At 29.3% G+C, this 25,996-nt stretch overlaps 2 protein-coding genes across 4 annotated transcripts; both read right to left on the bottom strand.

Moving 5' to 3' along the window:
* Positions 1 to 1,034: 1,034 nt before the first annotated feature.
* LOC109594942 (elongation of very long chain fatty acids protein 4) lies at positions 1,035 to 15,693 on the bottom strand. 2 transcript variants are annotated; one of them, XM_020010211.2, is made up of 7 exons: positions 15,556 to 15,693; positions 7,961 to 8,057; positions 7,706 to 7,893; positions 2,420 to 2,672; positions 2,236 to 2,363; positions 2,034 to 2,183; positions 1,035 to 1,981 (listed from the first exon to the last, which is right to left on the bottom strand). In XM_020010211.2, the coding sequence occupies exons 1-7, from the start codon at positions 15,604 to 15,606 to the stop codon at positions 1,862 to 1,864; spliced, it is 987 nt and encodes a 328-aa protein (XP_019865770.1). In that variant the 5' UTR covers positions 15,607 to 15,693; the 3' UTR covers positions 1,035 to 1,861. The 2 variants fall into 2 exon arrangements, with proteins under 2 accessions (XP_019865770.1, XP_019865771.1); XM_020010212.2 differs by lacking the exon at positions 15,556 to 15,693 and adding an exon at positions 10,400 to 10,568.
* A 275-nt stretch (positions 15,694 to 15,968) lies between these two features.
* On the bottom strand, positions 15,969 to 24,241 carry LOC109594933 (tropomodulin). 2 transcript variants are annotated; one of them, XM_020010197.2, is made up of 10 exons: positions 24,062 to 24,240; positions 20,743 to 20,895; positions 19,422 to 19,589; positions 18,401 to 18,524; positions 17,899 to 18,119; positions 17,596 to 17,847; positions 17,396 to 17,543; positions 17,026 to 17,101; positions 16,352 to 16,424; positions 15,969 to 16,086 (listed from the first exon to the last, which is right to left on the bottom strand). In XM_020010197.2, exons 1-8 carry the CDS (start codon positions 24,140 to 24,142, stop codon positions 17,028 to 17,030), a joined length of 1,221 nt encoding a protein of 406 aa, XP_019865756.1. In that variant the 5' UTR covers positions 24,143 to 24,240; the 3' UTR covers positions 15,969 to 16,086; positions 16,352 to 16,424; positions 17,026 to 17,027. The 2 variants fall into 2 exon arrangements, with proteins under 2 accessions (XP_019865756.1, XP_019865757.1); XM_020010198.2 differs by lacking the exon at positions 17,026 to 17,101 and having other exon boundaries at positions 24,062 to 24,241.
* Between the last annotated feature and the right edge of the window lie 1,755 nt (positions 24,242 to 25,996).

Raw genomic sequence — 25,996 nt, forward strand, 5'->3', positions numbered from 1 at the left:
TATTATTTTTAAAAAAATTTAACAACTTTTGATATTTTCTATATAAAAAACTTAAATATAATTTTGAATGTAATTTCCATATAAATGTGTTTCAGAAAGAAAATATTAAATTAGGGCATATAGATATTAATCATCATCTTCTATTAATTGAGTTAAATTAAAAATAAAAATGATGTATCTTGTCTAACTATAATTTAATAATTGTTATTGGAATTTTATTTGATTATATTATTTTTAAATTTTTAAACATTTGTTATTTAAAAATATGTATACAATTTTACTATTGTGTACAGAGTGTTAAAAAGTTACTTAAAATTTATTAACTATTGTTGTTTAAACTTTCAATAAATTAAGTTGAAACTTAATTAAAAGTCCCGTTACAAAGAAACTTACATCTTTTCACTTAGTTTATGATACACGTTAAGAAAATTACACACAGATAATGCTTTTCATTTTCCTTTGTTAATGAAGTACGCTCCCATTTTTATTTTGTTAATTGTGTTATCCTTTCAAGCATTATAATTTATAACTTCATCTGCTACGTTTTACAATTAATTACTTGTTTTAGTTATTTAGGTTTAATACACTCCCTTTTATTCAATAACTTTATTAGTTGTCTCTTTGTTCTGCACCATTTAAATTCTATGGTGTATCATTTTTTAATACGTATTAACTACTAAATGTACTCACTTATTTACTATTAAAATTACATATATAACTTTTACTTGTCTTAATCAGTCAAATATTTATATTCTTATAAGTTGCAACTACTGCTACCTATAATTTATGAACAATTATAAAACAATGTGGTTTGTGATTACCATATAATGACTTATTTATTATTTATTATGTATGTAATAAATGCTCAAGATCTTATAGGATTTCCAATTTAATATTTTATTTAAAAGTTGATTTGAAGTCTTTTTCTAGGTTTTTCTAGGTTTCAGTTTTTCATGTACCTATAAGTTATTATAGTGGGTTTTATTTTATATTTTTACCCAAATTAAAATATTGTTTAAATAAAACTATTTGAATAAATTTGTCAGAAATTTTATTGATTTATATTGTTTGATACATATTGTATAAAAGTATGATTAAAATTGCAGAAATTGTCTGCCTGTTTGTTCCACTACCAATAAAATTATAACGTGAACAACCTATTTTATTGGTAATGACAAAATTTCGTTAAACAGTTATGCGTATGCGTAATATAAATAAAAACTTTTAGTTTGATATGTGCACTTACTTTTAAATAACCAACTATTCTAATGTACATTTACTATAAATATTATTGATCTGGTTACGTTTGACTACAATGCCAGAAAAAGGAAACTTTATTAACATTATGACGCGTGTTTCTCAAATGTCTGAACTTGCATGCCAAGCTGTGGGTATGTATCAAACTTGTGGAATGTAGATTTCCTGGTTACCCTGAGAAATTACTATTATAAAATTTCCAGTTATTTTATAAAAGTTTTGATGCCAGTAACATTGCTACTGATATAATTGACATGTTTTTATTATTAAAATTTTGAACATTAAGCTTACTATGTACACTGCTTGAAAGTGGCCTTAATTCGTACCCTTTGTGCTTTTTCAACAAACTCCCACGTTAAAGCAGTGTATACGTTATTACTTATCACTGTTTTTTATATAAATTAACTACATAATAGTTTAGAATTATATACATAAAGTATAAGAAAGTCAAAATTATTAAAGGGAAGCCACAAAACGTCTAATCGCAAGTAAAATATCCTTCCATTCATTTCGACATCTACACCTTAGATTGAGTCAGGAAGATCGTGATTTAACATTTTACAATCTAATACAAGAGCATGAAACGCGTTTTGATTTTGCTTTCTTAATTGTCCTTCTTCTCAATGTCCAAACCACCGGAGGATCTGCTCTCCTTATTTTCCCTTTCAACGTATGTATTGCCTTGGCCGCATCCTACGTCCATACCAAAGAAGACTTGACTTCCCTATAAATATTAATAATTAGGTTTGATTCAACCTGAATATTAAAATTTATACCTTTTCGATGTAAGCTTTTACGTAAAAGTTTCCAAAGAGCACAATGAAAGACATCATATAAATGATCAGTGTATAGTGCATCCAAAGTGGGAAATCGCAGCCTGTTCTTAATCCATTCGCACCCAGAATCAAGGCACAAGTGAACTGAATCTGTAAGAAGATCATTATAACTTTATTTTATTAATTATAAAATTGTACGCACCATTTGTAGGATTGTTAAGTACTTCTTCCACCAGAGGTACTTTTGGATCCTTGGACCCAAAACCGAGAGTCCGTAGTAAGCGTACATCAACACATGTATTGCGGAATTAACCATAGCCGGTAAGAAAGCTGTAAAAATAGTCAGTCGTATACCAAAAACAATAAATAAAAAATATGAAACTTACTTGATCCGCTTGGTACCCACTTGACTCCGATCCACCACAAGCACCACATTGTAGAATGGTGGTACACGTGGAGGAAAGTGAGTTGGTTGGTTTTCTTTCTTAGAATGAAAAAGAAGGTGTCGCAGAACTCCAACAGCTTGGAAAAGTAATACCACCACACCGCATTAGCTATTTGTAATTCGTCTGGGTGGTACTTTTGGCGGCACGGTTCGCAAATGTAGCTGTAGCGTAGCCTAGTTGAAGCTGTGAGCAGCTGTAAAATAAAATATATTTTTTTGAAAATAGAAAATCTGTTGAAATAGGGACAAGGATTTATTTTAGATATAAATTAAGTAAACGTAATATGCTTTTCTCTTAACTATAATTACTGAGTAAGAATAGAAATAATTTCATTTTAACTAAATAACAGTATTTTTGTGCAATTAAAAATATATATTCAAAATAATAAAATTAATTGTTTTTAAAAATATTTAATGTTTGTACGAGTTTAATAAAAAAAAGTGTTATAAAAAATAGGTATTATTAATAGTTCTTAATTTGGTAACTAATTTGAAAATAATTAATTTATTTTATTACTTATTTACATTTGATTTGATATTAGTAATAAATATTTTTATGTAACCAGTTATTAATATTTGAATTTTAAATAAAATGAAATAAATTAAATCAAAAAGAAAAACTGTATTTAATTACACACCTTTTTCTATATTATTTTTAAGTTGTAGTATAAATATTATTATAATATTCTTTATATATTATTGAAGAAACAAAAAAAATTTTTAAATGGCATTATACAAATTGGAATTTGAAAGAAAGTAATAATTTTGGTAAGAAATATTTTTAGGTAATTAATGATTAAAAAAAGTATTAATAAAAAATATATTTTATATATATACATATATATGTCGGAGGGTTCATGTGAAACGCAAGTAGTACTATGGGTTGCATACTTATAGTACTTGGGTGGAATCAGCGGAAGTGCTAAGCAGGGGATGGTACTCGAACCGAGGGTGACGGTAGAGGAGACCTGCGAGGGCGGACAGTTAAGCTCCGTCAGGGAAGCTGCGTAGAAGTCTTGGCTTGGCATAACCGTCGGGATCACCGCGTTTCATACGACTCCTACCTAATTGTTTGACTATTAGTTGTAATCCTGTGCCTGTTAGTTCAATTACATTGTAAGGACTATTTGCGTGTTATTTAATATTCGAAATGGCCGATAATCCTGACCGCGCTGCGACATCAGAAGTGGGATCTGAATCAAGATTTGAATCAGGATCAGGATCTGGATCTGGTGGAAGTGAAGTGAAGTGGGAGTCTTTATTGGAACAACAAAATAGGAACTTTTTGGCTCTTCTACAAGCTCTGCGGCCACCGTCGAATCAGGTCAGTGTAGAATTGCCAGAGTTTGATCCGGATACAGAGAACGCTGATGCACAAGCTTGGATCTCGACGGCAGATATGTGCATTTCGGACAAATCAATGAGTGGTGCTCCCTTGATAATTTTGCTTAGTAAAGCTTTAAGGGGTCAAGCATCCTCTTGGCTATCAAAAGTGACATACCCGGAGATGACGTGGTCGGAATTTAAAGACATTTTTGCGTCAAGATATCATTGTCCCGAAACAACAGCGACTGTTTTTCTAAATTTCCTAAACAATAAGCCAAAGGATGATGAATGTCTTGCATCGTATGCAGCTCGCCAAATGACGTCGCTAATGACTAAGTGTTCGAATCTGACAAGAGAAGAAATTCTAGCGAGTGCGGTTCTTGCACATATCGCATCATTCGAACCCAGGACTCGTCGACTTGCGATTACCTCCGACATCGATACAAGAGCTAAACTGCTAAAAGAACTGACCGTTTTTTCTTATATGAAAAGGAAATCAACGACGAACGACCTCGACCACAACCCCAATAAAAAGCCTAAATTATCAATGGCTTCAACAATATGTTACAATTGTGGGAAATTGGGTCATAAATCGGACAAGTGTCGGAGCTCAAGAAATGATGAGAACCAGATGTCGAGACCCAGTACCTCGAGTGGACACCCATCATTCAATGGACCAAATTCAACGAAGCCATCGATTGCCTGTTTCAAGTGTGGACGACAGGGACACTTTGCATCACGTTGTACTGTACCCAACCACTTAGACGCCAATCCGTAGTCGAAGGGATCAAGTACCGAGCGTCGCGTCTATATGTGTTTGGTAAACACACCTGCAGCCACTTTAAAACATAAGGGTGAGAAGTTTTCATTTTGTTTTGATTCCGGGTCGGAATGTTCGCTCATTAAAAAATCTATATCACTTAAGTTTAATGGTAAACGATTTTCTAATGTTGTTGTTATGACTGGCATCGGACAGACGAGTATAAACAGTACCCAACAAATTTTGGCTGTTGTTGAAATTGATAAAATCTCTCTTGAAGTATTGTTTCACGTTTTACCGGATTATTGTATGCAACATGACATAATGATTGGTCGAGATATTTTGAGTCAAGGATTAGCTGTTCATATGACATCTGAAGAACTTACCATAAAGAAAATCAATGTAGTTAACATGTGCGTTTTAAACAATTCCAACGAAATTAATTTTGAAAATTTAGACACAGATGTTCCATTAGACTTTAAAAATCAATTATTGACAATACTAGATAAACACAAAGAGTACTTTGTTGAAGGTCTTCCCGAGAGGCGAGTTAACACTGATCCAATGCAAATTCGTTTGAAAGATCTAAATAAAACTGTTAATAGACGTCCTTATCGACTGAGCACAGAAGAAAGAAAAGTAGTTCGAGATAAGATAAATAAACTTTTAGATGCTAAAGTTATTCGACCAAGTTCGTCACCATTTTCGAGCCCCATACTTCTTGTTAAAAAGAAAGACGGTTCAGATCGTATGTGTGTCGATCTGCAAGTGCAAAATCAGTTGGTTTTGATCATGGCGCAGGGGGCAGAGGCAATGTAGAGACGTTGTGTGTAAATGATCATTGTTTAGACGATGATTCATGTGTTTAATTGGGAATATTAACAAAGGCATTTGAATTATTATCAATGTTCATGTTTGGATATTTTGAAATAGATCTAAACAGTACCTGTGTTGAATGGAATCGGTTGTCTTATTTTGGGAAAGAGTTAATTGTAAAAATGTAATAATTATTTTATGAGTGTCTTGTAACAGATATTTATTTGGTATGACCGCATAAAGAAAATGCCAGAAAACTTTGTACCCAATGACGATGATTTAATCACTTTTTCTGAAGAAGAAGAATCAACGTAAATAATAGTTTAAATCTTAATTTTATTCATTTTTTATATTTTTATTATTATTTTATCATTGGACTGAAAACTGTGTGGACACTGATTAAGTTGAGAGCCGTCGCTGGTAAAGTGGCGAAGAGATTTTATCGCTGGTTAAGTGATAATTTCTAGTGAGAGCCGTCGCTGGTAAAGTGGCGAAGAGATTTTATCGCTGGTTAAGTGATAATTTCTAGTGAGAGCCGTCGCTGGTAAAGTGGCGAAGAGATTTTATCGCTGGTTAAGTGATAATTTCTAGTGAGAGCCGTCGCTGGTAAAGTGGCGAAGAGATTTTATCGCTGGTTAAGTGATAATTTCTAGTGAGAGCCGTCGCTGGTTAAGTGGCGAAGAGATTTTATCGCTGGTTAAGTGATAATTTCTGTTGAGAGTCATCGCTGGTTAAGTGATGACGAGTCTGTATTGCTGGTTAAGTGATGCAGATCTTGAGGTTTTCATGTCCATAGATAAACTCTAGTCTTATATTCGAAAATATCGTAGATGTAACACGCATTGGGGCAAACTTTTATGCATTTGATTTGAAAGGTTGATAAAACTAACGTCTGATTGTCTGATATTAGTCAGGAAAAGCCGAATGAACTATTACTGTTTGAACTTAATTTGCAGGAAAATCACACGAGGACGTGTGACTTGTCAGAATGGCCGTGTCGGAGGGTTCATGTGAAACGCAAGTAGTACTATGGGTTGCATACTTATAGTACTTGGGTGGAATCAGCGGAAGTGCTAAGCAGGGGATGGTACTCGAACCGAGGGTGACGGTAGAGGAGACCTGCGAGGGCGGACAGTTAAGCTCCGTCAGGGAAGCTGCGTAGAAGTCTTGGCTTGGCATAACCGTCGGGATCACCGCGTTTCATACGACTCCTACCTAATTGTTTGACTATTAGTTGTAATCCTGTGCCTGTTAGTTCAATTACATTGTAAGGACTATTTGCGTGTTATTTAATATTCGAAATGGCCGATAATCCTGACCGCGCTGCGACATATATATATATATATATATATATATATATTATATTTTTCATCATTTTTTAAAAATTGAATTAATTTATTTGTAGATTTCAAATAATATTACATAATATTAAACAAATATCTTATTTTGTGGTATTATCACAAATAAAATTTCAAGTAATTAATTATATTATAATTACAGAGTAAGAAAATATAAATTAAAAAAATTATAATCATTTTCAATAAATAACAGTATTTAATATTTTTTGTACATAATATTATATTAAAATTACTTAATTCTTATATGAATATAATAAAGAAAATGAAATAAAAAATATGTAATTAGTTAAAAATTTTAATATTAATTTAGTAACTACATAATTTGAAAATAAATATACTTTTTTAATATTGACATTTGATAAGGAGGTAATAAATATGTTAATTATCTATTAATATTTTAATTTTACATAAAATAATAATAATTTATTATCAAAGAATTAAATTTTTCCTTATTATTTTTAAAATATTATATTTTTTATACATGTGAAATAAAATTTTGATTGAAATTTCTATTGTATGCTAAATATAAAAAGAAAAATATGAATCACAATCACAAATTTTTAGAAAATTCTGTAATCAATATTGAATAAATCCTTATTAGATAATCCAAAAATAACATTGAACAATTGTATGGATAAATTAGTTCTATTTCCATATATATCATTAACATTTTTTCCTTACATAATTATGATAAATATCACACAGGTCGATAAAATAGCGTTCAAATTTCCATAAATTGTATGCTTACAAAAGTAAATCTGATCTGAAATTTAATTATTATTTTCACGGAAAGTGATTTAGTAAATATACTAGAAAAAAATTGTAATTGGAGCTACGTATATAATTACCACTATGTACTTTCATATTTATTACGTTGGTTAGTAATCCAATATCTGCATTTGTTTCATCTCATTTAACACTTTCCAACGTTATCCTGTAGCAAACTGATATTCTGATTATTACATACCTGCCAAGCAATGAAGAGGTTTAGCACCGACATGAACAAGTTGTAGGGCAATAATATATATTTGAGTTGGAAGGGTTTACGATTTCGCATCAAAATAGGTCCTATCCAAACTATAAAAAGGTATAAAATAGTGTAAAGTAATGTTGGAGCTGGCGAATCTACAAACAGCCATCCTTTCGTCCTTTCATCTGAAAGCAAAAAGTAAAACGAACATGTAAATTTATTGCAACTTCCGATAGAAAGTGATTACGTTACCTGACAACGATAAAGTCCATAAATAATAGTCGTACACTTTTCCGACTATTCCGTTCGTCGAATTCAGCAAAGTCGCCATTTCCGCACAGTCGTTTCTCTGCAACAAAGATTAAGTTCTCAATTAATCGACGCTAGTAGGTAAACTTTCGAGGCCATCAGGACTTTTGTGACGTGCATCCTCACAATATTGGTTTCTAATTCAATTGAAAAAAGGCCGGATGGCCAGACGTCGAATGTAACAACTTAATTTCATTGACCTAGAGTACGAGAGATCCGAAGTCATAGCAGCAAGTTCCGTTGCCACTTTCACATTCTATACGGTGGATTATCTCTAACTGTAATTAATTCGGTTTGCGTTCATTCATTCTTTGATTTGTGACCAGTTATTAAATTTTAATTTATTTATGGACTAATTGAAGTACTTAGTGTCGCAGTTGACACATGTTACTCTTGTTGTGTAACCGAAGTCATTATAAATTGATAAAACAGGTGCGTACGATAATTTTTAATCAATTTACGACTGCAGAAAGAAGATATTTCTAATAGGGAAAATTTATATCGTGAACGTTCCGTTTCTTCGACCTTCCTGTACAATAAAACACCGATAAGTTCCGTTCTTACTTTCTCCTGATGTGGGTAAATTATTCGCATTTTAACTATTACGGTTTAATATGAATGTATCATTTCACTCATTCCATATTATGCAACCTCATAATTTATTTATCTGTTTTAATTGATGTGTATCAAGACATTGAAATATAATAAATAATATCTGTAATTGTTGATTATTAACCATGTTTAGTTGTAGTTTTCTCTAATTATAATAATTAACGTAACAATAGTTTCTTTAGCTAAGTTGTACAAGAAATTCATTATAATTATGATGTGACAATTGTACCAGAAAAAACCAAGACAATTAACATTTATGACTAATTTTTTTCATTATTTTAAATCTTCTTTATTCTACTTAATGGGAGGATAAAATTTGCACGCAACCTTAATGACAGTAATTAATTAATTCATTGTAAGTAAGTTCCAGTAGTTTTAATAATTAATAAAATGTATATTTATTAACAATTGCAATTCATTTTAATTAATATTATTATTATCATCTTTTTAACAGAAATTCATTTTGAACTGTATAAAAACATTTAGACTTTTCTTGAATAATTCTTTGCTAAGTAAAGTAATTCATCATTTTATTACAATTGACAATAAATTCTTGTAAGATTATCATTTTCTAAAAATATATTTACATATTTTTTATTATACTATTTTTAAAATCATATTCAAAAATTTTATATACATTTTTAATTGTGTGTGTTTTATATAAATTTAATTTTATTTCTTTTTTTTTAATGATTATAAACTATAATAGGACAATTAATTAATAATTAGGAAATAATACTTGGTATAATTAATTGTATTAATATTAAATTTTAATTTTACAGAAATAAAATAAAGAAATATTATATACAATTATTTTTTAATTCTTTAATAAAAATAAAATAAAATATTAACAATCATTTACTATAAAATATTAAATTCTAATAATTTGCAAAAATAATGGAATTATTTAATTTTATTTTATTATATAAGAATATTTTGATTCTCATAAAAATAATTAATAATCATTGAAATTTTCATTGTGTCAGCAAACTATAGTAAAATTACAGTGTTCAAATACATAACATGAAAAAAGTATAAATATCCTTTAAGACATATATACATTTAATTGAAACGGTATAACACAACTAAGATATTCCTGCAAATAGTAGAAACTATTCTTCAAAAGAACACACAGACCAATTTATTTCAAAACAGACACACGTTCATGGTTACAAGAAGAAAGTTCACGGTGAATCTCAATCGCCTATGGCAAAATGGTACATGGTGTACGACATTACGTTTAAAATGTTAGAAAGTAACTATTCAAACTTAAGAAATTCTTTATCCAGCTTTCATTTTTATAGGTTTTAGAATGATTAATATTTTCTTATTTGTGTCACTTTTATGACCATTTCGTTTATCTGATATATTTTACTATTTTCAATATATTTTGTATTAATAATTCTTTATGAATCATGCTTAAAGATTTATTTATTTTTGTATTTTAAATTTTAATAGGGTTTAACTATTAATTTTATATATTCGTTCTCAAAATTAAAACGTAAATAATAATTAAATATTAAGAAATTACTTTTTATATATTTATTTTAACAATAATAAATTAATATTATATTTATAATATTTTTAGTACCGTTTTATTTATAAAATTAAATGTTTGTATGAAATGGGAAAAATGAATAGAGAATATAATAAATCTATAAATCTATAAAAACATCTTTCATCAGTACTGTCTTAGAAACTGTAAAAATTTCATTGCCACGATAAATTTGTAAATTAAAATAATAATAATAATAAGGCCTTAAAACTTACCAACAACTCAGTAAAAACTTAATAATAGCGAGAACTAATTCATTCCTATCCAAGTCCATCGAGAACAACTCGAACCACTACACACAGACACGGTGAAAACCGTACCAAAAATGGTACTTGGGTACTTAGCAGTGGAACGAACCTTTCTTCACGAAATCGATAGGCCGAATGACTAGATGGAAAGCATGTGTCTTTGTAAAAAGGAAAGAGAAGCATTTATTGATAAAAAATTGATAAGTAGGACGTGTAGCAGGGGGGGCGCCGCAACGTGCACACCAAGTTCCGTTCCGATGTGTAGTCCGTACCGTTTGATTCGTTTCGTTTCTTCTCGCGTCTTATGTTAATTTAAATGGAAAGTTAATGTTTAATTGTTACCATTGGAATCCCATTGGTTTTCTAACGTCCCATTGTTTTGGTCACGCTTTGAAATATGGCGACAAATTTAAAACCAAAAATGACACACTCAAATATTAAATAAACAACTTGGACATTAGAATTTTATTACGTCTAATATTAGTGTTGATTAATTAATTCTATTCAAATATTCATGCGAACCATAAAAATAACAGTAAAAACATATTTTAAGAACATCATTTTAATGATCAACTACATTAATTCATTTCCAAAGTTTTTTAAAAACATTTTGTAAATAAATCGAATAGACTATGTATGAACATATCATGTTTAAAAATTGTCCTTTAATAATATACAAAATGACAGTCAATAAGTTGGAGTGAAAGTGGTCTATTGTTACAAATAAACAGTTAACTGATTCGAATAATAAAGGAAATAAATTACAACATATTAATTTAACGGATTGTTGACAATGTTAAATTGCTTTGAATTTTTATAATCCCTTAATCTATGATAAATTGGCCTACAAAAAAATCCAATAAGTACAAAATCTAGTAAGTAGTACAACGGAACATTTTGAGATGCAACAAATGTTCCTCCAAAATTCCACTTCGGCTGAAAGTGTTACAGCTCTCGGACTGACGGATAACGAAACCTGTTGTTCATGTGTAATAATGAACTTTCATTGTACACGGAACGGATTTATTATAAATCTTCGGATGTAACTTTGATGGTTTTATTGTAGGAAATAATTTTTTGAATGCAAATTACATGATATGACATTGATCAGTGTAATATTCAAATGAAAAATTGTTTTATGATCGATAATTACAGGAAAACCTGTTACATACGAATGCATGAAAGAAAATTGCTCGATCTCACGTTCTATTTTATCAATCGATTATACATTAGACTTGTCTATTCAGTTTTCTTCATCGGAAGTACTGGTCTCTAATATTAATCTTGTTCATGTTATTTGTTATTACGTTGTAACAAATTCATCAATGCTTTGCTAAACTCTATCTGTATTATATTAATTTTTGATGTTTCCACACAATAAATCATTGTATTGCACAACTAGAAAACGACTAAACAATATTGATTGTTATCGTTGTAACAATTTAAATTGTAAAGTAGCAATAATCCATATTTCGTGCGGAGGTCTATGAATTTAATTGAGTATAAACAACCTTAATATTTCTGTTTTCACCCGGGTTGCATAAAATGCAAATTTACGACGTTCCAAATAAACAACAATAAATACACCATCGATATTAATTTAATTGATAGTTTGCATTTGAGGTACTACGTTTATTAGTATCTCGATATGGTCTTTCTCATCAATTCGCACAAATCCGCTGGTGAATTTTTCTATATTCAGTGGAAAGTGGGCACTATTAACGGATGCGGATGGATAATACACACGATTTGAATTTTTCGACCCGCTTCCCGGATTCCGAAAGATTAAAGGTTGTGACATGGATTTCAACGTTGGTATCGAAACATTGTGGCTTTGAATAAATAATAAAAGTCAATTTCTAATTGCTGACAGACATTATTCAATTAATTTAAAAGATAATAAAAAGTAATACATGTACGTGATCGAAGGTTATTTTATACAAGCCCACGACAAAAAATGGTCCACTCAAAATTACGGTGAAAGTTTTACAATAAAGCGAATCAAGTGGTTGGTATGCGTAAAAATTGGAATGCGTTTATTCAACGCTGCCGCGTCCTGTTTGACATTAAATTGATTTATTGACTCTTGGGGATTAATCGACAATTTAATCGTACGGTGTATGAAATTATTTTACATATGTAGTTATTCTGTTATTAGGTTTTATTACAATAACTCAAAAATTTTCAATTTGTAAAATTTTGAAAATTTAAACATTAACATTTAATGAGTAGTCTTTCATAATTTTTAATTTAAAATTATCACATTAAAAAATTTAATCTTTTAGTCAAAGTAACTTTAAATGAAAATTTCTTAATACTATAATATAATCTAAAATGAAAATGAAATTTTAAGTCTGAAAGTGCGCGTGAGAAGTAAATCAAACTCTACCATATTAATAGATTGTATCTGGTTGTTTCATTACTCAACTACGTAAACATGAATATGCATATTTACATAAAATTACAATTTTTTGTACGTGTTTCTTATTTATTCTAAAACATGCACTTACATATTGTGTATATTAATATTATATTGCAGTTATGTTGTATATAACTTTCAATAGAATAACGATATTTATTAAATAGTAAATATATAAATAATTTATAAAATTTATATTGAATTGTTTATTCTTTATAATCGATAAAAATAAAAATAAAAATTAAAATTTCTTCTGTTTCACGGAGGTAAAAAGTACAGTGTCGAATTTCACTCAAGTGAGCTGTGACATACATCGCTTATTATTGTCTCATCAGTAAATTGGCCGATTAATCCCAATTTAAGGAGCAATCAGGACCAGTTTCTGAAACTGAAAGCTGACAGTTCATTAGTGAAATGCTAAATTTACCGTAAAAAATAATTTCCCACAATAATCAGTCAGTTAATAAAATTTGTGATGTGTTGTGACAGAGTTTATGTCTTTTTAATATTCGCACAAATTATAAAAGACCTATCCCATATGTAGAGATACAGGTTTATTACTATAAATGAATGTGGGACAAAGTTTTAATTTGCTTGTGAATTTTCATTACTATTCACGTGTGTTGAATTTGATGAAAATTATTTATGGCCAATAGTAAAACACATTTTATTACAAGTAAATTATAAAACAACTAACTCTTCAAAAAATCTTAAAATGCAAACCCCATAAAATTTTTGAATCTTACTTTTTTGTACTATTTTATTCGCTTTTAGTTTTATTTTCACATTAGCGTCAAGCAATTAGCGAACTATTTAATACAGATAAATGGATTTAAGTGTAATATAGATGAGGGAACAAGTGACCGTGAAATAATGTTTTAGTGATTACAATTATTTGTGAGTTAGCTCAATGTGTCAAATTTGACAAAAATTCCATCAGTGCCTCAGTCCTGAAAGATTTAACAGTTATTCATTCATGAGTCGGTTGTAAATCTCACTTCTTTGTTTATTGGGTTGAGAAATACATTTAAGGTTTCTTTCATTTTATAACTGTTTGGCTGTTAAACTTTGTAATTACATTCAAAAATTTCATTAACCTCATTACTGAAATAAACGTGCTTAATTGCTTAATTAAACAAAATGCCTTTGCTCTTGTGTTTTTTAAGAAAGAATTGCAAATATAAAAATATACCGCTGTTTCAAGTACTAATTATATTAATCTACATAAGAAAAATTGTTAATAATAAAAAAAATTCATTATCGACTTGAAGTGAAAGTACACAGGGAAAGAACAACTTTTCCCACCTCACACTTTACAAGTTTCTCCGCAATTTTAGTCGATATGATGCGGAAATCTTTATATGGAATTTATGCATTTACAGGAAAACCACTGATTCAATAACAAGTTCCTGAAAATGTAAAATGTTTGTTTTCACCCAATAAATAACCAAACATTTTATTCATTTTATTTACGCGTCCAATTTATTATGAAACAGTCTTTTGGCAAATCAAATCTATTAAAATTTTACAGTTATTTATTCGGAATGTAATGAGTATTTAAGGAAGTCATTCGATGCATTACATTGCTACTTCCAGTAGTAATCAGCACACTTTTCTGTGTAAGAACCCAAGACAACGGCACTTGTTTCAAGCCAGTAGGATGTAGGATAAATACTTTCTCCGTTTGACCTGCAATGCCTAAAGTGTTACAAGTTCGTCAGATTATCGTTAGCGATGAGGTGGCCGTACATTTTCATCTTCTATCCGATTTTATACTAATTGGAGGGGACGGATTGATGTATAGCTGTTGATGTTGAGCTCTGGATTTGTAATTCTAGATTGTTTGTGTGAAGGAATGTGAATTTGCGATTAAAAATGTGATCTCTAATATCTGTAATTGACTGTTTTAAGAATGAGAACAAATAGAAATGATTCAGTTGTTCAGAATACCAATATTCATTGTCTTTAAACTATTTGAAGTAACAAAGTATCATATTAGTTCACATATGGATTAAACATTGTTAATGGATTTACAGATTTGAAAATTAAGGAATAAACATTAATCATTCTCCATATGGTCATATTCTTACTTTCCACATTATTTCTAAACAGTTTAGTCAACAATAAAAATCTATTGGTTTTTTATTTAACTAGGATTGTAAGTGAATTAATCATGTGGTTTCTAAAATAATCAGTTGATGTTAAGAACGATGAGCACAAGAAAACAATTGTACTTTCTCAATATCATTAATATTTTGATGAGTATTTCTTTAAATACTTCCTAAAATTGTGTTAATAGAAGAAACTATATTTAGTTGAGTGCTTCGTTCACGCTTTACAATATGTGCTATGATATTATATTATTTAAACATATATTGATTTCACTGTGTAATAATAATTATATAATTAAAATTATACAAATAATAATTATTATATACCTTTGGTACAATAATGTCTGCAGAACAACTACATCTTTGATGGGCGTGTTTGGGATGATAATATTTGTTACGTATTCTATGGATGTCTAATCTAAAATTACTTACTACTTATTTATTGTACCAAGAATTTATTAAAACTAGTTTACATTTTAATAAATAAAAAGACATGTAAGTACAATATAGTTGCAGTGGAAAATAAATAATTGTTGAGAAACTATATGAAATTTTAGTTTAGCGAACTAAACCACCCCAAAAGTGATTGTTACCTGAACATTCCGACTCAGAAACCACTGCAATCCGTCATCCTGACAAGCCATGACTTGATCGGGACCGGCCCAACCCGGCGAGAAAAATACAATTTCCCAAGCCCTCCGAACCTAACCTCGCGCAATTCCTGACCTGACACACCCTGCCCTGCACTGGACCGCAAGTCGAACTGGCTGCCAGCTCGTTCCAGGCAATGCGACGGGCTGCAGGAGTCCCGATTTAGGACCCTGCGAATCGATACGTGTGCTGCAGGGTTCTTCTTTTGCTATTGGCTTCAGTAACTCTCGTAAGACTGTTAGAAGTTTACACGGTGTAAACTTTGGAAACTACATAATAAATAAGAATATATTTATCAATGCTGCTGCGGAAAAATACTTATTTGGGTCTAGTAATACTTTAAATAAAACTGTGATAGTACATGAAAATTTATTTAAATATATACAACATACATTAATTCTAAAACAAACTATAAGTTAATTGGTTAATATGATACAGAAAGTTCCAATATTTGTGACGATGTATCGCATAACCTGAAACAGATTATTTTTTAATTAATGTTTCAAGAAAACACTTAACAATATTTTATAGCAGAATAAAAATAGAAGTTTCATCATTTATCATTAGTGTAATTAAATGCAGCTGTAACTGCAGGCAGACTTTAATAAATAGAGAAATTCTAATTTAAATCTATTTTAGATTTAAACCATAATTTAATAATGGATTTCTCTATGATGAGCTATTAATATTTTATACTGAAAAACATACTTTTGTGAAGATCGTCTTTAGAAATATTACCTCTAATTGATACGTGGTCTCTGTCGATGACTATAAAGTTTAAATCGATGTTGAATTGTTGTTTCTTTTCTAACTGAAATGAAATAACATTTTAATTGGTTATAAATTTAAAAGCCATAAAATTTTCCATGCTGATTCAAGACTAAACACAAATTCAACAGTTTTTCATAAAATTAAATAATATTTACTCTTAAATTGTTTGAATAACTTGAAAGAAAGACTGTTGAATTTCAACAGGAATTTCATGCTTTATTTTAAACCAAGTTGTGTAAAAGTAACATGTGTAAATTTAACAAGTAAAGAAATGTGTAAATAGAAGTATGATAAAGATGGCTGTGAGAACGGGATGAAATAGAAGCGTTGAAGAGACAGCGCAATCTACAAAAGGGTTGGTATATTTTAGTGCATAACAGATAATTACCACATATGTACCGAAGAAAGTAAACGAGATATACAGTATTGTATAAACATATACTCCATATATATATTCTACGTCACACTTAACAACACTCACTACATAATAATCTATGGTCGGTCTAGACTTGCACAATTTTCATTATTACTTACAGTAATAAGAAATTGTCGTTTGTAGATTTGCTAGCAAAAGCAATGAGATGATAAAAACAAAAAAGTGGTTAATACCAAGCAAATTTTAAAAAAAGCGGAAAACTTACATTTAAGATTGTCTTGTGATTGTGACTGATTTGTTATTGGAACCGATAGTGATCAAATATTTTGATATTCGTCGATCTAGTGAAAAAAATATGAGTTAAAAATCACACAGTATAATGGAAAATCGTTTTTGTAGAACATATGTATGGAGATTATAGTACCCTAAATGTTTACCTCTATTTTTTCCTAAAGTGTAAATAATTTTTTCATTCTTTCATACCCTATAATTAACAATATTCTTCACATACCATTTTTTGCCCAAATAAAATGTATTCTTAACATTTACTCGTACTCCAATATTTCACAGTTTTCAACAATAACCGTTAGTAAAACAAATTAATTACGATAAAACCAAACAAAATGAGTACTTACTTGTATCAATATTTTTCTGAAGATGCGTAGCGATTCTGTTGCGAGCATCGTTATATTCTAAATGCAAACCCAACCTTACAATTGCAGGATTCTTCTCAATCAGCTCAGTAATCTCCATTTCATTTTTGTTTCCTAATATGTAATTCCTCTGAAACAAAACGTTCAAAACTAACCGAAAACACTGTCAAAACCCATATTACCTGGTTTGAGGCTCTGAACTCTTCGATGGATTTAGTGGCAAGTAGTGCTTCAATAAGTTGCACTATGCATCTAGGAGATAAAATGTTTGATTCCACGTTCAACACTTTCAAGGTGTTGTTCTTCTTCACCGCTTCGATCAGCTGCGCAGCCTGATTGTCTGTTAGTCCTGTGTTGGCTAAAGAGAAGGATTGCACGTATGTGTTGTCCGCCAGTGCTTTGAACAAGCTGGCAAAGTTCTCATCTGAGATTGTCTGCAATTAAAACATGATAAAACTATAACATTAAAAATAAACCTTTGGTACCTTGATGTTGTTGAGGTTGACTTCCACAAGATCCGGATGGTCGTCCTCCAAATCAGCTAGAACTTTTTTGATGTCTGTGTCGTTGGGACCTTCTTTCGGATAATTCTTTAGTTTCGAAGACTTCGTGATGCCATCCCAGCCTAAGCCAACAGGTTGTCCTTTGTTAAGGAGGGACGCATAATACTGATCTTGATTCATCATCGAGTGGAAACCCAAAATAGCTGAAAACAATTCTCTTACATTGTATGTATTTATGAATGATTTATGAAATTGAGACACATAAATTACAAGGTGACATCAAAATGCAATAAAAAAATGTTGTGATTTCAAAAGCGACCGTTAACTTAGATTTGGCACCGGTTTTCAATTTTTCAAAACAAATTATCCGTGGCCTACAAAATATGTTATCCATCTTTTTCCGCACATCCAGGGAATTTTCCATCTAAATAAATTTGGCACTAGTAATAAAAGCTTTTCGTTAAAGTGAATGTTTGATACGTACCAGCCAAATCGATGATTTCTTCCTCTGAAGCTTTGGCCAAAGCGTTTTCATATTCGCTGCCCAAATCTATGGCAACTTGTTCATCAGCTTCTTGCTCTTTGATTGGTGCTGCTGGGGGAATCCACTAAAATAATTATTAATTATTATTATTAGTCAATTAACACTATAAATATTTGCGAGTATAAATGAAACAATAATGGTTTATGTCACATAAAAGAAACAAATAATATTCAATTATTTCCTGGGTTTAAATACATATCATATTTGTTTTTATGATTATAATTAATAAGTGAAATTACAAATATTAAGTAAATATTCTGATTAATTATTCTATCATGATGAATGTAGTTTGATAATTACTACATACATTCCTAAGAAAATCAATTATAATTAATATGTATATAAACATATTATCTCTTAAATATTTCTTATTTGTTAAAAGTTGTTATCAAATATGAAAGTTTCCGCGAAAATTATAAATGTTTTCTATATTTTTTATAATTAATTTAATCGAGAATATATATATATATTTTATAAACTTCTACGGACGGAATTCCGTAATTATAAGGTAAGAAAAATGGAAAACTGTATGCTACAAATAAATAACTTTGTATGTAATTTCTAAAATAATTTCGTCATTTGTTAGTTTATAAATTATAACTTTTTTCATTTTTGTATGTATGTTATATGTTAAATGGTATCTATTCTAAAAATTTGTATTTTCGACAAAATAGGTCCTGTCAGTAACAAATTAATGTGTACATATGTAGCTTACCTTACGTGGTAAGTCCATGGATCTCGGGTATGTTGTTGAAAAAATTTAATGATGTGTGTCGTGAAAATACAAAACTAACATGAACCTTTCTGCAAAATTGCCATCTAGACAATACAAACATCCGTCAGGAATATTACTTGTTTCTTTTCTCAATGACTCAGTGCTTGATCTATAATAAAAACAATCCAAACTTATGTCGTGGCCTGTGATTGAATAGAAAGTCAACTTGTGGTTGATTCAACAAACCTTTTTTCCCCTCACTTTTCCCAATTCGAAGGGCTCATTCTCGGGCAGGTCTGGTGTCTCTAGGGCCTTCGTGTTTATGAATGTGATCAGTTGGTTCCGGTCCACGGGCCCGGTGGGATCTTTGTCGCATTCGTAGCCGCATCTCTGCGATGGAGGCACCATGGAGTCCTAAAAATAAATTGAACGTATATTTAAACACGATTTATTACTCAGGGCCGTTCGGATTCGGACTGTAAGACTCGAAAGGCGAACTTACCAAAATTTATTGTGCGTATAAAATAATATGGGCTGTTAAAAAGTTCAACGTACAAACGAGATCATTTAGAAGAGATATGAGGAAGCGCTTTAGCAATGATTTTATGTGTTTTAACAGCTGCTCCCAATCCATAAGTTTTTTTAACAGTCAGAGTACAAGAAATAACTTGTTTTGTGTGTATATATAACATTTACATCTACATGTTTTGACATGTTCAAGGATGGATGTTAAAAATAAACCAAGTACGTTTATAAACGTCTTAAAAAGTTTTCCTCCGATATCTAAAAACTCGCCAAAACAAATACTTAAATTGGAGTGATGAAAAATAAATACAAATTGCCTTTAAATCTATTTCCTCCATAATTATGCTTAGATTTGAAATTACATTAAAATTAGCAAACTTGGATTTAAATTTATAGAGTTTTTTAAGCCACATAATCATAAATTTGTCAATAGTAGCATTTTTAAGAAAAGTCTTACAATAAAACTGTTATTCATTTCTCAAATAAAGTTTACAGTTAATACCCCCTTTTCTTTTGAAGAATATTGACGTCCATTGTCCAAAATTAAACGTATATTTTGTTGTTGAGTCTGAATTGGAAAAAGAATGTTGGCGATTGGTTTGTTTACGAATACGAACGGTTTATTGTTGGATAATAACAAGCCAAAATCTGTAAAACTGGGAATTTCAATAGGAACATTGGATCGCGTCCAACAAATTAAACATGAGGTGAATTTGTGATAAAATATATTAAGATCGAACATGCGGATTAAAAATGTTTCTTTCATCTAGGTCGCATTTTAAACATTAATTTATGAGAACATCAGACGGATGTAACATACAACACACCGAACCTTTAAAGGAGAACAATTCTGTTTATGATGATCTTTTGTCTTGATTTTTCTGACATCTACAAATGAAACCAAACCGGAAAAAATACATAACACCATTTTCAGATGCAAATACTTTCGATTAATTGCAAATTTTCCATATCCTTAATGTAATTTTAAAATAGAAAATAACCTAAGAAAATGTTTATAGAATGAAAATTAAATTTCACTTACATCTGGGTCCACTTCTTTTGCCAACATATTAATTTCATCTTCTGTGAGTTGTGACAGTAGGTCATCCACGTCGATGTCATCGTAAACACTTGGATCTTTTCCGTAAAGTTTCGCAGGTGTTGTTTCGACAGTTGTGGTTGTGGATGATTTCGTCTGGAAATTAACAAAATCATAAACGTATCTATCCTGAATGAAAAGAAAACTGTAGTAAATTATTTCCGGAGGTAACGAACTGAACTGCCACTAATGAAACTCTGTCACATCAAATCAATCACGAGATAATTTTAGATAGTGAACTCCCAACATTACATAAACTCCAAAGAAAAAATAATCTACTCTCACTATAATTTATTTTTACTTCTTTAATCTCTACCAACAACTAGTAACACGTCTTCATCTAAATTTGGATGATGCAGAGTAACGGGTGAGTGACAACTAAATTTATATTTTTCCTGATTGTAATCCCGACTGTATTTTTGTATCTTGTGTCTATTTTAAGACAAACTCATTCATGCTACATAACGACCTCGACGACCGGAGTATTTCGACACGTGACCTCTTGGTATGAAATGTCCACCAGTGCATCATTCCACAGGTAATTTCAATGAACTTAATCGCCAGATGTCACACTATTTTACGATTACACTCGCACTGTTTTGTTTCACTTTATATTTCAAACAAATAAAAGCAGAATGTTAAGCTAATTTATAAACTACACTGCACCGATTACCTCAGATTAAAAATTAAATAAATAAACAGTGATTGATTTGAAGTAATGAAGTGAAATTATTTTTTATGACTTAAGAGTAACCAGGAAAAACATAAAAGAGGATAAATGCAATTAACACTAAAAAAGTAAAAGGTGCAACATGTCATAAAGTGCAAAATGAAAATACATTTCTCTTGACAATAACTTTTCCTGTTTAAAAATATAGAAACTAATACTGTAAGTTTAACGTCTAACTTAATATTTAGAAATTTTGTTAAATATTGTCACTTTCCAAAGTAAATCTTTGAAACGCAATCGTTTGATGGAGATCTTAACTTAAAGCAGGAAGCGAGAATCATTAAACAGAGAAGGAATCAACGTTCTCATTTTAAACAAATTGAATATACTGTAATATATAGTTCTAAATTACTCTTTAATACCAAGTATCAACATCGTAGATCTGATTTGGGTATACAAATATAAAGTTGTTTAATAAATAAAAATTCGTAATCAACATATTACCAAATTTAAATGATTTTGCAAATATTTGTTAATATTGTATATAATTGAAGAAAAAGTCATTAAAATTAAGAATTAATAAAACTCATAAAAATCAAACTCATAAAATAAAATTAAAAATCAGAATACCAATGGAATTACATTACAACAAATATATTATCAAAATAAGTTGTAATAAACAATGCATCTTGTACATAAATTAACTACAGAAGTAAACCAGTAATAGAAATAATATCATTAAATTTCTTGAAATATTATGGAAAAAATATTAATTACAATTATTAACAAAGATATTATTATTATATTTACGCAATCTGTGCTTTGTTGGTGTCCCTTTGCTCAATGAACAGCTTCCACTCTTCTTGGTAAACTCAAGTTAGTTAATGATTTCAATCAAAATTTATTTTGTTTAAGTCTCATATGACGTGGTCAATTTTTTTGGAAATGGAATGGAATAGAACGTAGATTAAATTTAAAATGGTAACCGTCTGGTCAAAATAAAACATTGAACATATTTTCAAATATCTTTAATTTAGGAAACTCAATTCCATTTCAAAGAGATGTACGTATATTTTATAAATACTATTATTATTTTCTTTTATTAGATTAAAAATTATAAAACAAAAATAGAACAAAATATTGCATATAATTAATATTTGTTATGCATTATGCCAAAAACGCCCATTCATTGCAAGCAATTTAATAATTTCACAACAGAGTGAGTTATTAAAGTTACAAATTTTAATTCATAATGATCTTAAATGTCGCATCCAAAATTTCGCCAAGCAAGGAATCTTAATCCTAATTATAAGTTTCAATTATACTATCTCAATATTTAATTATAAGCCAAATGACTATTAAATGTAATTTTTCTGGCGTACAAAAATCATAAAATAAAAAGTTTTTGGAACAGATTAAAGCCAAAAATAATTTTTAATGATGACTAAAGTTTGTGACACTTCACTTTATTACTAAATACACATATGAATGGTGATTTTATAAACAATAATTTGTCGAAATATTATATCAAATTTACTCACAATTTTTTCAGAGGAAAATAAATACTGGGGACATAATTCAGGGTGTGTACATAGATCATTTAATTTAATAACAAATAACTAGTATTTACCTCTATATGACTTTTGAAAATATGTTCAACTTAACACCAAAATATTTTTCCACTTCGGAATGTTTAAATGTAATTCAAAATCTGTGTAAGTATGTGCGAAAGGGGTGGAAAAATGTACATAAAAATATAAACAAAGCATCGAAGCCCAGTCAATATTCTAAAAATAGATTTTGAAGATTTCAGTTGCTCCGCAACAAGATATATCTGGACAAGAGGGCAACCTATATAGCGGTCGTAAATTTAAACACAAATAATTTTAAACTTTGAAACTTATAAAAATGATAACCAACAATGACAGTAGTCATTTTGTTACCAATTTTAAATCAAATATCTTAAATTAATGCATAAAAGAGGTTTTAAATAAAAAGGCAGAATTTAAGTAATAACCTGTATATCAGTTGGATCATTCTGCGAATTTACCAACAACAAAATATTTTTGATTGGCACACCACCTGTTGCATCAAAGCATAATAGAATTGTCACAGGTCAGTATAAATGTTCTTCAAAATGGTTTTCCTTTCAACAGAAACCATATGTCTGTAGTCACTAATCATTACGTGAAATTTATAGGAGGAATTCTAAAATTAAAATTTAGCAATTTAGCATAAGCTTAAGACGTAATATTTTTTAATGGTTGCGAAAAAGCTGGTTAATTTTTTTTAATTTCTCCCTAAACAAAAATGTAACGGCTAAAAATAAGTTACAGAGATCCTTGTGAACAAACAAGGCAAAATAATATGAATGTTATAAATATAAGCTTAGTTATGACTATGGAAAAGCAAGTCGTTAGGTACAAAATCCACAAACAATTTTGAAACCTATATCAATTCAACCAAACAAAGAAACTAAATACGCAGTGTAACTAACAAATATTATAATTCAAAATTATTGTATAAATAGCACTCTATTAAAAACCTAGCAGTTATTTAAAAAACACATGGTTAAATAGAGGAAAATCTCACCTCCTGGATCTTAAAACTAGTCCTGCTGACGGTCTTCTTTGTAAATTCTGTCTCGTACTCTTCCTCGATGGTTTCAGCCATACTCAACACTTTTCGGAAATACTAACGTCCATAAGCAAATTGTGTCCGAATATTCAGCGTACTCTACGTATGGCAACGCAAGCCAGACTGGCCCACCGTTCTAAAATTAGCTTTTTCAAACGTTGAGGTTTTCACTGTATGTTTATTAATTTCATGACTGAACTATTAATATACAATATTCGATTATTAGCAGTCCGCTATATTATCTATTTAAGAAGTCCATTAAATGTGCGTAGATTTGGAATCTTCAATTTGTTACTTGCTCTGAAGTTAAATATAGATAAGTGTTTTCCGATTTATAGCTAAATCAAAAATAGCGAATTTTAGGAAACGACATTGATATATTGACGCAATATACTATTTTTTCTTTATATCTGTCTCGCAAATTTACACATATTTATATACACAAAGAAAACTCTGCGTCAATGTTTATCGTGCGGAACTAATTAAACCAGGAAACTTATAAGTGAATTAATCTGATCTTAATTAGGAAATAATTATTATTTTTATATATGTGGCATTCAAATTTAAAACAAACACTATTCTTAAAAATTATATACTTTTTGTTATTATAATAAAAAATAACAAAACAATTATGAATTAAATGAATATGTAAATATATTATTTAGAAAAAAAAAGAAAACTAATATTTAAAAGCCATTTAGTGTTTATTGTATAAATATGTCAGGATCAAGATATAAACTAAATTACTGTTTTCATCCAATAATCTTTCATAAAAGCTACTGTTTACTTTAAACATTAAAAATAAAATAACCAAATTATGTTCAGAAATTCAGAAGTTTGTTGTAAATGCTCATGAATCAACATATTTATGCTATATAGTTAAAATAGTGAAAATAAATAATAACTTATTTAACCGCTTCCACAAATTAGTGTTTGAATGATTTCTAAAATAAACCGACATATCATGGAAACGTTTTGTTCAACAACATCCGAACAATATACATATTTTACATTTCCAAGAAAGTACAACTCATGAAACGTTTGCTCATTTAGCCAAGAATAACATTTGTTGTGAAATTTCTATCACATTTAATTTTTAACGAATGTATCTATTTAACAAATTGTCATTATAATGAGAAATTTTTAACGAAAATCAGAAAATTTAGTTTAGCATAAAATCTTTCTTTAAATAAGCTTTTCAAGATTTTTATATTTGTTCTAAATTAAATGTTACATTCCTCCGTTTATTTTGGCAGCGAAATAGATTATATAATAGAGTTTCATATATTAATACAACAAATATAAATATTTAAGGCCATTTAACATTATATATTTTTTCATATTAAATTTGTATATAAATTAAAATATGTATTTGTAAAGTTGGGACACATTTGATTTTATTTAAAGAACTTGAAGCGTCTTGATTGGAATTTAGATTTTAATAACTATTACATTTATTCTTAATATTATTACACCTACGTATAATGTTTTCTTATATAAATTTGTTTAATTTTGAAGGGAACTTGCTACTCTGAACTTGAAATTTCTGGAATTTTGCCTGACCTCGAACGTCTCTGGTTGAATGTTAAATGTTTCCACATGATGATTTATATAAAGAATAAACGGTAATTAATGAACAAAAAAAACATATTTTTGTGAAACATATTTATAAATAAAGGGTCAATGTCGAAAATGACTCAGGGTGTTATAAAAATCGTTGTGGTTGTGAATAATAAAATTAATTAACTTTAATATGTAATAAATTGATATTCTTATTATTATTCTTAGTTTTTCAAAAAAATTAATTATTATTATTATGATTATTAATATTATCATTTTTATTACTGTACCATAATTAATCTCAATTAAAAACAAAAATTAAATAATTCA

Source organism: Aethina tumida, chromosome 3, assembly GCF_024364675.1.
Source record: "Aethina tumida isolate Nest 87 chromosome 3, icAetTumi1.1, whole genome shotgun sequence".
Taxonomy (NCBI): domain Eukaryota; kingdom Metazoa; phylum Arthropoda; class Insecta; order Coleoptera; family Nitidulidae; genus Aethina; species Aethina tumida.

Coding starts and splice junctions, on each gene's coding strand:
- LOC109594942 (XM_020010211.2), bottom strand. CDS start 15,606: ATGGCTTGTCAGGATGACGGATTGCAGTGGTTTCTGAGTCGGAATGTT. Junction 2,673..7,705: donor ACCTCTTCATTGCTTGGCAG/GTATGTAATAAT, acceptor TTTATTTTACAG/CTGCTCACAGCTTCAACTAG. Junction 2,184..2,235: donor ACTTAACAATCCTACAAATG/GTGCGTACAATT, acceptor ATCTTCTTACAG/ATTCAGTTCACTTGTGCCTT.
- LOC109594933 (XM_020010197.2), bottom strand. CDS start 24,142: ATGGCTGAAACCATCGAGGAAGAGTACGAGACAGAATTTACAAAGAAG. Junction 17,848..17,898: donor TCAACCTCAACAACATCAAG/GTACCAAAGGTT, acceptor TTTTAATTGCAG/ACAATCTCAGATGAGAACTT. Junction 17,544..17,595: donor AGTTCAGAGCCTCAAACCAG/GTAATATGGGTT, acceptor GTTTTGTTTCAG/AGGAATTACATATTAGGAAA.